At 38.8% G+C, this 16,996-nt stretch overlaps 1 protein-coding gene across 6 annotated transcripts in view; it reads right to left on the minus strand.

Annotated features, from left to right (window-relative positions):
• CLOCK (clock circadian regulator) overlaps positions 1 to 16,996 on the minus strand; it is a 60,763-nt gene that overhangs the window by 26,469 nt on the left and 17,298 nt on the right. For 3 of the 6 annotated variants that reach the window (XM_030946928.1, XM_030946932.1, XM_030946929.1), the window contains exons 4-5: positions 1,938 to 2,028; positions 220 to 279 (exon numbers count right to left, since the gene is read on the minus strand). In XM_030946928.1, coding sequence (XP_030802788.1) covers positions 220 to 279; positions 1,938 to 1,984 — 107 coding nt within the window. In that variant the 5' untranslated portion in view covers positions 1,985 to 2,028. Of the gene's footprint in view, positions 1 to 219; positions 280 to 1,937; positions 2,029 to 4,261; positions 5,095 to 16,996 lie in introns of those variants that run through there. The other 3 variants (XM_030946933.1, XM_030946930.1, XM_030946931.1) reach the window with 3 other exon arrangements.

The raw sequence follows: 16,996 nt of genomic DNA on the forward strand, positions 1-16,996 counted from the left end.
TCCTCAAGGAACAGTGCAGCAAAGCGTTTGGAATAAAATATCCTTTTACAAAACATAATTATAAATATACAATACACCTGAAAAACCACAGTAGAAGAAATGCTGATGAGTAATACGCTTATTTTTAAGAATAACCATTTTATTGTTTAGAAATCACACTGATAAGTTAAAGCCTAAAGCACAGGACCTTTCTTAGCTTTAAGTAACTTTGAAATTTACCTTTTAGCTTTATCTTTGTCATCTTCTTCCACCAGCCCATCAAAAATGCTTCCGTCATTTCTGAAAGAAACAAAAGGAAATGTTGGAGTGGAAATTCCTCTCCTTTAAAGTAGAGGAATCACAAAGAAGGAGGAAGGGGAACGAGCTGACTATTCACCATCTCCATTACATCAAGAAAGCAACTGTTTTACTGTGATGTCTCACAAGGACCATCATCAGTGCCCTGAAGCTAAGTCTTCTATGTTCTGCTTGCATTTACTAAAGAAAAAGCAAAAAAACCTTCTGTTTCTGACACAACTCTTTCTCAAAAGAACTTACAGACCTATACAAACACTTAACTGAACAATGCTTAAATTTGGTTATGTATCTTTTTGATTACTTGCATTACCTTACCGTTTTAAAAACATGGGAGAGGATATATGTGATTTATTTTTACTTACTGGCAAGTTCTATTCCAATTACTGAAAATGCATGTTTCTTAAATTCTGAAATACTATTAGTGGAAGAGTCCTAAGGAATGTGCTATACTTCATTTACATACTTAATTTCATAAATACACAATTAGTATCAATGTTAAACAGTAACTATTCATTGTATTTTCTTCCTCAATAATAATCACATAACTTTCTTAGCTTGATAACTGTCCATCTACTGCTAAAGAGGTGTTAAAATACCAAAATAAGAATGTGTTTTCCTTTAAAGATGCCTCGGTATCCTTCATGCAATTCCTTTGTTTCACTTCCTTTTGCTTTGAAAGTGAAGTCAAAACTGTTCTTCTGTTTCTCAAAACTGCTGTATAATGGACTTTCACATGTTATTTCTCTAACTTCTCCCTGCTTTCAGTCTATTTACTGCTGTCCACACTGACCTCTGTGTGTCTACCCTGGAATTTCTTAACCTAATGTTTCCTTCCCTTAAGCCAAGTAACTTTTCTACAATGCTTACCACATCTCTCTGATTTATAAACCATCAGGCAATTTTACTGTACATTATGATAAGCAGTGATGCTAGGAAGTTACTATTTTGTATGCTACTATATAAACATCAATCTTTTAGAAGCAATTAATATATTTAAAATTCAGTGAGATGCCACAGAATTTCACTAGAAGAACTGGCAAGTTAAACAAGCATTATAGAAGTTTTACCTTTTGCTTTTCTTCTTTTTTTAAATTGTGTTTAACTTGACATAAATTAGATGCAAGTTTTATTTCCCAAAGTCTCAAACATGGTAATATACAGGATATTAAGTACAGATTTTCACCTAAGCTGCTAAGAGAATGCAGCTCAAGGAATCAAGAAAACATACCTCAGCTATTACTTTTCCCTTGAAATAGGTTAGCAGGTCACTTTACTATCATCTACAGCAACACTAATCATTTAAATGTATTTGCTTTTCTTAATCAAAAACTGAAGTACTAAAAAAATTAGAAGTTCAAGTAAACGTTAAAAATCAGCTCAACTTGCACAGATGTTGTTCCAAGGCTGAAAACAAGTAATGCATTTTAATATAAACCTCAGGCAATTGAAATCACTATTTCCAGTGACTAAAAAATGACACATCTAGCAACTACCAAATTAACTTTGTCAAAAATAACCAAAACCTCACTCTCTAATTTTTGCATAAGTTAACATCTAAATGTACTATCTGTACAAAAAAGACTATTAAAGAAAGAACTGAACAGTAATTTTCCCAAAACTCTCCATATGTATTAACATACCTGTCTGCAATGGAGCTCATTTTATGGGTGCTTATGGTAAAAAACATAACATAGCACACTTTAGTCTTGTGGTAGACATTTGTACGCTTGCCTGTAAGAGAAGAAAAAATATCAAAATGTGACTGAGGGAAAAAATGTGTTCTTTGTTAGAGCATACTGACATTTTCATTTGCTCCTAATCCTCCCCTCTCTTTCAGCCTTCTGCTCTGCCCTCCTACCTTCTCGAAAGCAGTCTCCATTACCAGCATAACCTGGGCCTCAATATCTCATTTTACATGACAGAGTTCAAGAGAACATTATTAAGGCTACAGTAAATAAGTCTGTACTAAATCAATACAAACCTCTTTATGACTCTGAATTCGGATATAGCTTTTAGTTTTTATTTTAACTTTTTCCTAAAGAACCCTCATAAGTTTGAGGGCTGAACAGACGTTAAATACACTTAGCAGTACATTGTATTTAGAAATACTGCAAACAGAAAGCATTTGGGATATAGTACTTTACAACTATAATTTAATTCTTACTGTACTTTTTCTTGAGCACATTGTTATCATAGACATGTAAAAAGATAACAACAAGATACTGATTAGAATGTGATCTATGTACTGTGCAAAATTTTATCTGACCATATCTCAAAGCAGTCACTTACTCATGACAGGAAGTTTTTGGTTTTCCAGATGTGCATTTGACTTTGAGTTAAGAATGTGAACGAAATATTAATAGTGAGAGAATGAATACAACACAGGTTATGAAAAGGCTAAATTTCAATTCAAACATAAAACAATAGAATTAAATCTGTTTCTTTCATATGAAAAGTCAGTTTTCAGAGGCTGCTCAAATGGAGCAGCAGGATTGTAACATTGGCACTGATTAGGGAACAACTGTTTGCAGCATGTTTTATAAGAGCTGAACTTGCCGATCTTCAGGAATTTTTAGTAGGCTACAAACTTAATAGTTCATTTAGTGACTCAATACTTTCTGAAAAAGATTTGTTTCTGAGAGTACTAAAACCAGTGGAACTTGCAGTGTCAATACCATAAGAAATACGGCAGCAAAAGCCTGAGGAGCGAACTGAGGAAGAAAGCTTGTGATTAACCAAACTATCTCTGCATCTACAACAGCCACACACTGTGCGGGTTTCCTTCACAAGAATAGCATTTTTCACCACAAAGTTTCATAACTTGAGTGAAGCAGGAAAGTAAATGGGAGAGCTGTGCTGCAGCAGAATCTTTTTCAAAACGTATCACAAGGCATGCTGGTCTTTCTGCCCAAATGGCCCACTTCTCCAGTTACTATGGACCACCTCTGCCTTGCCTTCACCTCCAAAATCTAGTGCTATAAAGACACACTGGCAGCAAACCACTTCTTCCCTCCAATCCTTCCAAATAACAACTGCACCGGCCATACTGACAAAATAAATTCCCCAAATTACTTTGCCAAGTAACAGAGTTGCAGCATTTGAAAACCGGCCATAAATGGCATGAGAAAAGTGAATTGCGAAGAAGCGTCTGTTTGAATTTTTGACAAAAGTGCGCAACAAGAGACAGGTTGCTCAGCAGTAAAAGCTAACTATTGTGACTGGCATGGAACTAAGTTTACAATCAAGACAAAAGCTATAAACTTGTTTTCATTTAGCTTACATGGTAAACACTAATACAACTATGCACTAATTACACTGCTAGCTCTGTGTTAATTTTTATACAGAAATGGCACCTAAAATTATAGGGATCAAGAGCAACACGAAATTTTGTAAGACAAATTATACACTTTCCCTAATCTGCAAAAGAAAAACACCTGTACAGCGAAATACAGAAAACTTTTACTTGTGACATAACTGACATATTCACTATGCAAAATCAGAATTTAAAAGTCAGTATTTTTCACTTTAACAGAGCACTCAATTCCCAGAGTTCAACAAAATCATTCATTACAAACTACAGATTCTATGGCAGAACCGACAACCTAGATCTGGTATCCAAGACAGACAGTTTAAAGTACTGAAAAGGACAGGAAACGCACCTGTAGCACACTGATTTCTCATCTTTCAAGGTCTGACCCTTCTCTCTTTGCATCCCGATTTGCAAGACACTAAACACTCTCAGTGCTTATACATGTGAAGGATAAGACTGCACAGATAATGCCACCAAAACCAGTCAAGTTGAAAGCAAACACTAGGTAGATAAATGACTATGTCTATTTTCTAAGATTCAAATTCAGTCATGTTCTGGAGAGCAAAAGACACTACTTAACACTGCTACTCAGCCCATGAGTGTTGATAACTGAAAGCCATGGGAACCTTATCAATTATAAGAACACAGTTTTACCTTTTACACTTTGGGACTTGTTGAAGTATGAGGTTTAGGGATGAAATCTGGCTCCCGTGAAGAACAATGTGGAGTTAGAGGTATCCTCTTCAGCAGAAAATAAATTCCAAACCGTCAAAAAATAACAATGGAGAACTTGAAAATCAGTGAGTTTAAAAATTATCTACTTCTTCATTTTTTAATAAAGACAAGCAATTGTTTTAGGGAGCATAATCTCTAAATGCAATATTCTGCTCTCAAAAACAGCTCAAGTATTTTACTATCTGAATTGACATTGCTTTAAAGTTCTTATTGATAAGCAAGACATTCTGACACAGTTTTATCTTGGCTTTAAGCTATCACTTTATGCCTATCTTTAGCCTTGATGTCCTTTTCACTTTCGAATTTGGTATCACTCATACCATCTACATCTTCACATCCACTTACACTACCTTCGAAGTGTATTTATACACCATTATTTAAACATCTTTTCACTGAAGTTCTTATTAGGGTCTCTTCTGGCCTTCTGTGTCACATCTCCTCTCCAAGTCTCCAAAACTGTTATTCTCAGGACTCCAGCAAGTGTAGAAAGCTGCTGCTGTTGACAACTGCATTCGCATTATTGGTTCTCCCTCAAACACAGCCATTAACTCTTTGTTTAAAAACCCACTTCAAAATCAATTCCTAGAATGTATCCCAAACTTGCTTCAAAACTGAACTTTTTCCAAACAAGAACTCAGCATTGACATAAGTGATTGCCTACTTCCAGTCTCTTTATACCATTACATTTCATTTATAGTTACTTCCTTTGAACCATGCCACTTTCCACATTTTTAAGCTACATGAAATCAGGTTTTTTCCCTCTCCCTGTTTCTATCTGCCTTGCTTACTGTTCTGAAAATAGAACAAATTCACTACAATGTGTACTTCTTCCATTTTTGAAAAAATGTTATTTTAAAGTATATTAAATTCTAAAAAGGAAGCTGGAACCTATAAACTAAGGTTATGCTACTTGTAAATTCATTGATGACTTTTATGGAAAACAACAGAATTATCACTTATTTGATTTGAAAAGTTAGAGTGCCTTCTCCTGCACCTAACAGAGGTTCTCAAGTGGTTAAAATACAGATGCAAACATTAACATAGAAAGTTAAAGCATAGCAGAACAATCTGCCAACAGGAGAAAAACAATTACAGTGTGATTCAATGAAGCTACTTGTTCTCGCCTGGCCAAATAACCTGCTGGCCCATTGACCTACTTTTTTAGGTGTTTACAGCCTCCTCTCCTATTCTCTGTTTTGTTCCATTTGACAAGTGCAAACATTAATAGTGACAATGAGTCCCATGGAAGTCTGCAACATGAAACCAGTGTTTTTAAACTGCTTGGAATGGAACAACTCTGCCAACTCTAACCCAGTGCCTAAGAGAGCTCTAATGATGAAAATTTTAGACCTCCTCTCTGCAGTATGTAGAGATGCATTTCTTTTAAATCACAATTGCACACTTAAGATAAACACTACAGGTCTTAATCACAGAACCATCTTTTATAATGTCAAAAATGGGAGCTCTTACACATACTTCAAAAAGGGATTTTAAGAAGAGCAGGAGAGGAATATGCACATATCATAAAAGTACACGAGCAAGCTTAAGTCAGACCAAAAGAGAAGCCAATCACAGTGGAAAAGCTTTTGTTGCCAAAACCACATAGATCTCTAACTCAGTAGAAATGGCATGCATGTGAAAGCCAGCAGAAAGGTTAAAACGCCTAAATGTCAGCACTGGCAGCCACAAGTGTTCAAAGGTCATCATTCTGTCTCCACAACTCATTAGTTTTTAAAAAAATAAATTATGTGTGTCTGTCGCTTGACACTATGTGTCTTAAACACATTCAGGCATGTTTACCAATTTTTCTGTAACCAAGGTGGCTAGAAAGTTACTATCTTAAAGGAAGCTGAGGTCCTCAATCAAAAATCTTAGCTGCTGCCATGGATGTGCAAACCATTACTACACAAAATCGCTCAATCTGTAGAAAAATTACAAAAACTAGCAATACTGCAAATTCTGCACTATGCTGACTTATCACTCATGAAAAAGCAATAAGTTATTGGGTTCCAAGTCATTGTTTGGCCAAATAAAACAGGTTCTCAATAAGTTACAGGGTAAAAAGTCATAATACAACATAAGGTAATAAAGTTAACACCATCTGATAAAAAATTCCATTTTTTTAGACTGAAAAAAATTCAGTACCTTCAGTCTAATTTGATTAAAAATATTGGAATGTGCATTGGTAATATTAAATATTGAAAACAAATTCAAAGATTGAACAAACTATGAAATTACAGTAGAGTCTTGCTAATGACAAACGTTCTGTCAGGATTGGACAGAAAAATGAGTGGGACAATGGTGAATGCATTGCTTGTATTTAATTTTGTACAGAGCCAGTAACTGAAATCCCTATGTCTCCAGCACTTCACCATAATGGTAACACTGAAAAATATTTTTGAGGAAGAATAAGTATTGCTCTTGTACTGTAAAAAATATTTTTATACAAATGCCTTGATTTATGTAAAATTTATATCATGGCATACAAGTAATACTTAGATGATTTTGCAGATTACCACCCCTAGAAATAATGTGAGGTGGCTTGTATTATTAAGGCAAATAATTTTACACCAGGATTATCACAGGAAAAACATACAAAGCAATACAGTTTTCCAGCCCTACAGTTTCTTCAAACAGAAATTGATTAACTTATTTAATACAACCTGATTTCTCTGCTATAATCCAATTTTGCTAGGGGAGCAAACTAGTTATTAAAATCATTGAGGATTAGCTGTAGAGAAGATCTTGTTTAAAGAATCAAAGCCACAGCACCCAGTGCCCTGCAGAGCTCTTAACACTGGTCACTCAGCAGGGTAAGAAAGACCAAGAGCAGAAACATCACACTGAGCAAACAGCTGAGCAGAACCTGATTCCCCATGTAAGCACAGCATCAGAAGCCCTGTTCATTACAGAGATTCTGAAGATAATTATACACCTTCCTGATACTTCTTTCCATGAGCTTCTGATCACTTGGATAATGAATTTCTGGGGTTTTACTCTACTAGGACTCATACCATAATTAGGACAAGCAGAGATCCAGCCATTATCTCCTGCCCAGAATAGCACATCACTATCACTCATATTTTCCATTTTGCTTTTTGCTTCATTGGATCACCTCCAGCCCAGACATTTTTTCTCTTTACCTTCCTCTTTTTTGGAGGTGGGGTAGAGATGAGAAGAAAAAGAAGAATTTGTTCTGCTTTAGTTTCTCTCCAGGAACCATAGCATTTTGTAGAGCAAGAGATCTTTAGACAGGTAAACCATAAGCACTTACTCTCTAATCACATATTTTTTGGTCTAATAGAACAAGCAAGCAGCTTTCAAGGCAGTTGCTACTTTGCTTGCAACAGTATATACAACAACAGAAAGCAAATTAGGGCAATGACTGATTAATCTTTTCTTGCTAATCATAGGCTGTCTGTGAAAATACTATGTTTTTAAAACTCAAATGTCTCCTTTTTTACCTCAAAAAAAAAAAAAAAAGAAAAAGGGCAATTGGAAAAAAAATCAAAAGATAGGGCTAAAAGGAACTTCAAGGAACTCTGCTCAAACTTTGCAGCTGAACAGCTAGTTATTCCAGCAGCTGGGAACAGTCACATATTGCAAGCTTTCCTCTACCACACCAATAAATCAGTTTTTGGTCTGTGCTTGCACAGAAGAGAAGAAAACATCCTAGAAATGTCATTTTCTGAGATAAAACATGCTATAGCAGCAGGCGTTCATCTTTCAGTGCTTCAGAGGACAAACAATGAGAGGGCTGCTTCTAGCATGGATGGATCCCAGATGGCTTTTAATAGGAAAATTTGTGATTGGTCATGAGTAGTCTGCTGTGGATGAGCAGCTTCCTTAGGTCCATCACCTTCTCAGGGATTACTCAAGGATATATAGTGGAGAAAGCGCAGTAGAACAGAAGGCTGGTGGTGTGGGTTGCCATTACCTGAATGGCAGTCTCATGTCTGCTACTGAAGGACTTCTGGTAAGAGGGTAAGTCCAAGCAGTCTACAGGAGAGATTAAATGCCTGTTAGAAGGCCTATTATAGTAGTAGTTAGTGATATCACCAATTTAGTTGATTTATAATGACATTTGAAAGAGTGCATACTATTTGTGTACCATCATACACAGTCTACAGCAGCTAGAAGAGGCTACGGATCACCTTGAACAGCAGAAAACATGACAAGAGAGGTAAAGAGAGGTTAAGTTCTTAGAAATGGTTTGTCACACAGATGTGCCCTGGTCTATTCCCTAACAAGGTAATGGACCTAAACAAGCTGCTCAAACAAATTTGCTCAAAAGTTTCTGCAAATAATATCTTCATAGAAAAATTAATTCTGAGGTTTACAGGAAAAAGCAATTCTCTCCTGCATGCTTCATGTATTAGACTGTCCCACCATCAGGAGAGAGATTTCTCTAGGAATTGGGACTGACCACATTTGCAACTTCCATCTCTCTAGCTCACAGAAAAACACTCCTTTGCTCCAGATAATTTGGGCTGATCTCTGCTTGACCAGCTGCTCTGCAGCCACTCTTCTACCCTCCTGTGCAGTCTGTATTTCTTTCCCCCTACTCAACACAGAGATGGCCCCATAGGTCCCTCCCTGATACAGTGCAGCTCCCTAATCCTGGCCCAGACTGCAGTGAAGATGCATGCAAGAAAGCTCCAATAAGCCTCAGACCTTTACCTGAGCTACAGGGATTACACACTGGTGGGATTTGCAGTCCAGAGGGATATGAATCAGGTGAGCAGTAAAATTAGGCCTCTGAAGCAAGCCAGTATGAACCCCAGGGAAACTGCCCTCAGGGACAAGGGAGAGCAACAGAGCTGGCAGATCTGTAAGGATGTCCTCCATAGAGCACAGGAACTAATGATCTCCAGGCACAAGAAATCAGGCAAAGAAGACAAGAGTCTAGCAAGGATGTGAAGAGACTGCTGGGCAAACTAAAGGCAAGACATAAATGCATCCCTCTACTCTTCCCAGGATGTCTGTCCTGGGATACAAGAGAGGGAAGCAGCCAAGCAAAGGAATGGGATGAGGAAGGCCATGGCAAAGCTGGAGCTGAACTTGACAAGTGATGTAAAGCATAAACAAACAACATCCATAGCTATATTAACCAGAAAAAGAAGGTCAAAGACGGTGTACACACCCTACTAAACAAGTCTGGTAAACTGGTAACAACAGATAAGGAGAAGGCCAAGGTACTCAACAATTTCTTTGCTTCAGTCTTGGCTTGCAACCTCTCTTCCTATGCTTCTTAAATGGATGGACTGCAAGACAGAAACTAGAGGAACAAAGTCCCTTGCACTGCAAGGAAAGATCAGATTTATGATCACCTGAAGAACCTGATTACAAGTTAAGTCCATGACACCTGATAAGATGCATCCTGGAGTCCTGAGGGAATTGGTTGATGTATTTGCACAGCCATTCTCCATAATATTTGAAAAGTCATGGCAATCAAGCTAAGTTCCAGGTGACTGGAAAAAGGGAAACATGGAAACCAGATGATCTTCATGGTGCCTTCCAACCTAAACTCTTTTATAATACATTCAAACTTGGCCCACACTGCCCATGTACCCCACTAATCTGGTCTCTGACTCACCAAACTGACTTCTCCAAACATCCTCAGACCTGCTACCTCATCAGGAATTCTCTAGCAATCTGGGCTCTTGGCCTGAGCCTGGCTTCCCTCCAGCTCCCTGGGGGTGACCAGGAAAGCACTCAGCAGGTTGCCAGGTATCTAATAATTCGTCCTTGGCTGTGGGGTGCTGAAGCACTTACCAGGCTTTTTCCCCCTTCATCCTTTCCAGGCTGTATTATTTTCACCTTCCAAGATTCCAACTAACTACACTTATAAACAGCTGAGGTGCTGTTTATGTGCCTCCATCAAACTACTAACAAAGACACTAAAAGAAAGTGATCCAATACAAATATTCGGGGTTGTTAATAAACAAGCTCCCCAAATCAGAAAAACAAAAAGGACAATAAGAAATAGTACCAACCCAAGTTTATAAGATAAATTTTAAAGCCAGCATTTAATAACCTAGCCATCAGAACCAGCTGGTATTTTTCTGCAGTCTCATTTAAAATATTTTCTCAGTCATTTGTATACAGTTCCTTACAAGAGATTCCCTTCCTTCAATAACAAAGCTGCAAGAGTGAGTGGCAGAAATAATGTTTGCAAATCATGTGCAACTAGTCTGTACAAAAAAAAGACAGTGGCTACATGTTATGATCCCACTTGCTCCCATTTTTTAAGGCCCCACCCTTCCTTGGCTCCCACTGGAGATGCACATCCCTTTAGCCCTAGCCACATACTGAAGCAGGTTTGTGAAACTATGTGTTTAAAAGAACACACATATCACATAGTTTTAATAAGAATAAAATAATAAAGAAGACATTTTAAAAGTGTGGCTCCATCTATCTTTCAAAATTGGTACATCTAACAGTACCCCTCCATAAAGAGCAGGAACATCTTAGCTACATCTCCCACTTCCTGGCTCTATAACACGGTACCCTGAGTTAGACTTGAGTATGTGTTGTGTCTGCACATCTAAAATACAATATATATTTCATAATCAAGTCTGGCTTAAAAGTACACCTACTGTCTCTTTAAATGGTGTAAACACAAAACCAGTACTTCACAACAGGAGTTTAGGTCAAGAGAAGGTAATTACTAACCTGTTAGTGTTACAATTCAAAACTGAAAACTTCCACATCCCTGTGGAAATCTCCACTTCCTTTAATGGAATGCTGAGAAGATACAAGTTGTAGTCAGCTAGCCAGCTGAAGAACAGACCCTAAATTAAAGCTCACTGTGCTGAAGAAAAAAGTGCTATACTTATCTGCAGTCTGCTATTCTCTAACAGGACCCATGTAAACTTGGTACATTTCACAATGAACAAATAAAACCAAGCTTCCTTCTTCCAGACTCTTAGATGGAACTGACAAGGTAAACAACTGACAAGTTTTTTCCAGAAGTTCAAAAGGTGAAAAAATTCCACACACACATATTCTGAATTAAAATTCCCACTGAATATTATAATTATCCCATAAAATTATTTACTACATACAAATTTTTTTCTATAGAATAAAGTTATCAGACAATAAAAAAATCTTCACTTGATGATTTCTCAATATTAACAGAAATTTAAAGAAAAAAATTTAAAAAAACACTACCAAGATATCTATCCTGGAGTTAAAACACTTTGATATAATTAATCCAATTAAACATGTGCATATTTATGAAACTGAGCAATATAAATTTTAGATGTTTTGTATCAGACACAAATGTTAGTTTAACGTCAATTTTTCTAAAATGGTTTGTCATATTTTCATCAAAGAAAAACACTATGAAGAATCCTAACAAATCAAATAAGAAAAATTTATTTAACATTTAATTCCTATACTGGAAAATAAACACGTCAATTCACCAAGAAATGAGACAGATCAAAGAGTCAAACATTGGTTTTCCTCTACCTCAATAATAAAAGGGAAGAATGACTAGATACAGAAAGTCAACTACTTTTTGAAAACTGTCCTGGAGAAAACTGATTATCTATTTCAACAGACATAATTATTACACATTCAAAGCAAGATAACACCAAGGAAACTCTTATTCCATTCCATGCAAAATTTCTGTTTGGTGTTGATATAAATGCACGCTTAAGTTTAGAAAATGAGACTTTATCATCGTTATTATTACTGCAACAACACTCAGCTATCCACCTCAATTACTCTTCCTGAAATACATGAACCTACATATTACATGAGCACTTCAACTGCCAGACTTTTAGCATGCAGATATGTCTTAAAAGTTGGGAAAGGAAGCTAAAAAGAGATTATGAAATTCACACAAATCAATCTTTCCAAAATTCCATCCTAGACCAGAAAAAGACACCCAATGAAGACTTACTAGCTTTTACATTCAAATGAACACTTCTACTTTTTACATAAAGAAAGAGAAAACTTCAGTCAAAATTTCCTGCTGTGTTCTCATTATGCCATTCTGAAACTTTCAGGTATCAAGAAAGTCAACAGTTGACCAAGAGGGTCTGTAGGAAGATATGCAAATTATTTCTGCACCCAATGCCTTTATGACAGAATCACAGAATGGGTTAGGCTGGGAGGGACCACAGTGGGTCATCCCATCCAACCTCCCTGCTCAAGCACGGTCATCCTAGGGCACAGGGTTGTGTGAGACAGCTCTGGAGTTCTTCCAGTGAGGGAGACTCCACAGACGCCCTGGAAATCTGTTCCTGTGCTTGTTCATCTGCACAGTAAAGAAGTTCTTCCTCTTCTGGAGGAACTTCCTGTCCATCAGTTTCTGCCCACTGCCTCTTGTGCTACTGCTTGGCAACATCAAGAAGAGCCTGGATCTATCCTCTCTTCCGGCAGATACTTACAGATGTTGATGGGTTCCCCTCTCAGCTGTCTCTCCTCCAGGATGAACAGGCCCAGTTCCCTCAGCCTTTCCTCACAAGAGAGATGCTCCAATCCCTTACTCATCTTTGTTGCCCTCCACTGGACCTGCTCCAGCAGCTCCATGTCTCTCTTGCCCTGAGGAGCCCAGAGCTGGGCACAGCACTCCTGATGTGGCCTCACCAGGGCTGAGTAGAGGGGCAGGATCACCTCCCTGAGCCGGCTGGCAATGTCCTTCCTAATGCCCCCCAGGACACCATTGGCCTTCTCATCCCCATGGGCACACTGCTGGCTCGTGGACAGTTTGTTGTCCACCAGAACCCCCAGGTCCTTCCCTGTGCAGCTGCTTTCCAGCAGGTCAATCCCAGCCTGTGCTGGTGCATGGGGTCACTCCTCCCCAGGTGCAGGACCCTGCATTTGCCTTCACTGAATTTCCTCTCTGCCCATCTCTCCAGCCTGGCAAGGCCCTTCTGAAGGGCTGCACAGCACTCTGGGGTATTGGCTGCTCCTCCCAGCTTGGTGTCATCACCAAACTTGCTGAGGAGGCATCTGCCCCTTCATCCAAGTCATTGATGAATAAGTTAAACAATTCCCAATATTGAATAACGGGGGACGCCACAAGTGTCAGGCCTCCAACCAGAACCTGTGTCACTGATTGTGACTCTCTGGAGTCAGGCAGTTCTCAACCCATCTCACTGTCCACTCATCCAGACCACACTTCCTGAGTTTGCCTACAAGGATGTTGTTAGAGATGGTGTTGAAAGCCTTGCTTAAGTTGAGGTTAAACAACATCCACTGCTCTCCCCTCATTCCTCCAGGCAGCTGTTTCATCATAAAAGGCAACCAGGTTGGCCAAGGATGATTTGCCCTTAGTGAATCCATGCTCTTGATCCCCTTCTTGTTATCCACATGAATAGAGATGGCCTCCAGAAGGAGATGTTCCATCACCTTTCCAGGGATTGAGATGAGATTGACTGGCCAGTAGTTCTCTGAGTTCTCCTTTTTGCCATTTCTGAAGACCAGGGTGACATTTGCTTTCTTCCAGTCCTCAAGTACTTCTGATTGCCCTGACCTTTCATGAGCAGCCTCATTATGGAGTCCACCAGCTCTCTTAGCACTTGCTGATGCAATCCATCAGGGCCTATAGACTTGTGAATGTTCAGTTTACCTGGGTGTTCTCTAACCCAATCCTCCTTGACCTCCTTGAAGGAAAGTCTTCCCTCCAACACTCCTTTACCCTGGTCTCCTGAGTCAGATATTCTGGAGAGCTGGTCTTGCCAGCAAAGACCAATGCAAAGAAGTCATTCACTGTCTCCACCTTTTCTGCATCCTCTGTCACCAGGGTCCCCTTTTATTTTATTTAGGGTCCCCTCATTATCTTAGATTTTTCTTTTGTTATTTATGTATTTGAAGAAGCCCTTCTTGTTGTCCTTGACATTCTCAATCAGATTTAATTCCAGGTGGGTCTTGGCCCTTCCCGCCATGTTTCTACTTTGACAAGTACTTTATATTGATTCCAAGCAGTCTGCCCCTGCTTTCATTTCCTGTGTATTTCCTGATTACACTTGAAAAATGACAACAGTTTTTTATTCATTCAGGCAGGTCTCCTGCCACCTTTGTCCAACTTCTTGCTCATTGTTCTTGAGCCTTAAAAGAGTCATGCTTGAATACCAACCAGCTCTCTTGGACTCCTGTTTCCATGGGATTCTTTCAAGAAGATCCCTGAAGAGGTAGATGTTAGCTCTCCTGAAGTCAAGTGGTTGTAATCTTACTTGCTGCCCTGCTTCATCCTCGCCCTTTACAGTCCATAAAGGATATAGCTTATGAGTCTTAAATCAGTTTTAAGGGACATCAAATTATTTTATATCATCAACTTACTCCTTTAAGATACAATTATCTAGCACATCCAGAAACATTTTACTGCTTCTCAGTTATGCCCACATGAAAAAGTGATGGGAGGGGTTAGAGGGGAACTGGCACACCAGTTCCAGACAACTAAAAAACATGCCAGTCAACTAAACAAAATTAACTCAAGGGATTTTAAGGGATTTTTGTAGGTGGTTTTGTTTTGTTGGGTTTTTTTTTTCTTTTTTTTTTTCTAGTTTTGCCCTCTTTTCTGTGGTTGGTTTTCTCTAAATGGGAGACAAAAACTTATTCCTAACTCGTGGTCAGGGTATTTACCTAGAGTGTGGGAGAAGTAAGACTAATTCAGTACTTCCTCTGAATCTGTCCACGGATGAAGAATTACCACATGAAAGATAGCAAGAGCAATACCCACAGACCACACAGGTAACTACATGGCTACAGAGACCAGGCACTTCACACCCTAACAGCTATTTTTGTTTGTAAGCACTTTTACCAATCTCCTCGATCAAGCCAAAAGTTTGTGTAATGTTAGCCTTTGATCATTACTCTGACCACTCATTTCCATGGCCACATTAAATTCCCTCTCTTCAGCTAGCAAAGACAATCTGATGAATGATTTATACCAACATCAACTATTTGTAACACAATTGTGCAGGTATACCAAATTGACATAATTTTTTTTTAAATTGACAACAGTTGCTAACAGCAACACCCAAGAACATATGACAGGTGTTTTAGAAAGCCAATATTTTATTTGAAATTTAATTATCTATACCACACAGAAATGCATACATGTAAGTAAAAACACTTCTAAAAATATTTAGTGCTAGTCACCACTTTACTTTTTACAAGCTGATTGCACAATCCATGATCTGTGCAGCTGTGGAAGTGCTTCTGGTGCCTAAATTTCCCAGCATGGGTGACTCATGCACAGCTAAATTATTCTGTAAGGCTCTTGTGAAGAGTGGACTGTTTGCCTGCCTGAAAATGGAGTAGGCAGTGTACTTCACTGGAAGCATCTTCAAAATGAAAGAAGTGAGACTTCACATTTCCATAAAATGAGACAGTTGGAAAATTTTAAGCTACAACACTGAAGTGCAGTCCAAGTCAAAAATTACCAAACAAGTAGCTCCTCCCCCTCCCTACCTCCACCCACTACTTTTCCCAGAAGTCCTGCACATCATTTTGAAGACCACAAAGTGGTAACAAAAGGAAAATGAATGAGGTAACTGAAATAAGGACAAAACAAAACATGGGAAGCACTAGGGGATGGTCATTTCAGTGATTTCCACTGTAAGAGAAGAGCAGGTTTGGGACCACTTGATGAAACTGAATAGGCACAAGTCTATGGGACCTGATGAGATGATGTTGCCATGCCACTCTCCATCATACCTGAAAAGCCATGGCAGTCGCACAAAAACCCTGTTGACTGGAATAACAGAAACATCAGTCCTATTTTTTAAAAAAAAGGGAGATATGAAGATCCAGGGAACCACAGAACAATGAGCCTCACCTCTGTGTCTGGGAAGATCATGGAAGCAATTTTAAGGCACATACAACACAAGCAGGTGATCAGAGACAGTCAGCACAGCTTTACTGAGGGCAAATCATGCCTGACCAATCTGGTGGCCTTCTATGACGGAGCAACAGCTGACAAGGTTAAGACCAACCAATGTCATCTAAAGACTTCTGTAAGGCTTTTGACATGGTCCCACTCAAGATCCTTTTCACCAAATTGCAGAGACATAGGTTTTAATGGTGGACTGCTGGAGGGAAAACTAACTGGATGGATGGACACAGCCAGAGAGCTGTGGTCAATGACTCTATGTCCAGATCAAGGCAAATGACAAGGAGTGACTGTATCCAGCTCTCGGATCCTCAACACAAGAAAGACATGGATCTCTTAAAGCAAGCCCAGAGGAGGCCACAAAGATGATCAGAAGACTGGAGCACCCCTCCTGTGGAAGACAGGCTGAGAGCTGAGGTTCTCCAGCCTGAAGCAGAGAAGGCTCCACAGAAACCTCACTGTAGCCTTCCAGTACTTGAAGGAGGCTTTTAAAAAAGAGGGGGAACAACTTTTTACACAAGCAGATACAGAACAAAGAGGAACAGTTTAAACCTAAAAGAGCAAAGATATACATTAGATGCTAGTAAAAAATTCTTTATTCAGAAGGTGCTGAGGCATTGGAACAGGTTTTCCAGAGAAGTTTTGGATGGCCTATCCCTGGAAGTGTTCAAAGCCAGGTTGGATGTGATCCTGAGCAACCTGATCAAGTGAATGGCATCCCCTCCTCATGGAGGAGGAGGACTGGAACTAGATGATCTTTAAGGTCCAAAACAACCCTATGATTCTATCCAAAAAATATGTGGCCA

Source organism: Camarhynchus parvulus, chromosome 4 (genome assembly GCF_901933205.1).
Source record: "Camarhynchus parvulus chromosome 4, STF_HiC, whole genome shotgun sequence".
NCBI lineage: Eukaryota > Metazoa > Chordata > Aves > Passeriformes > Thraupidae > Camarhynchus > Camarhynchus parvulus.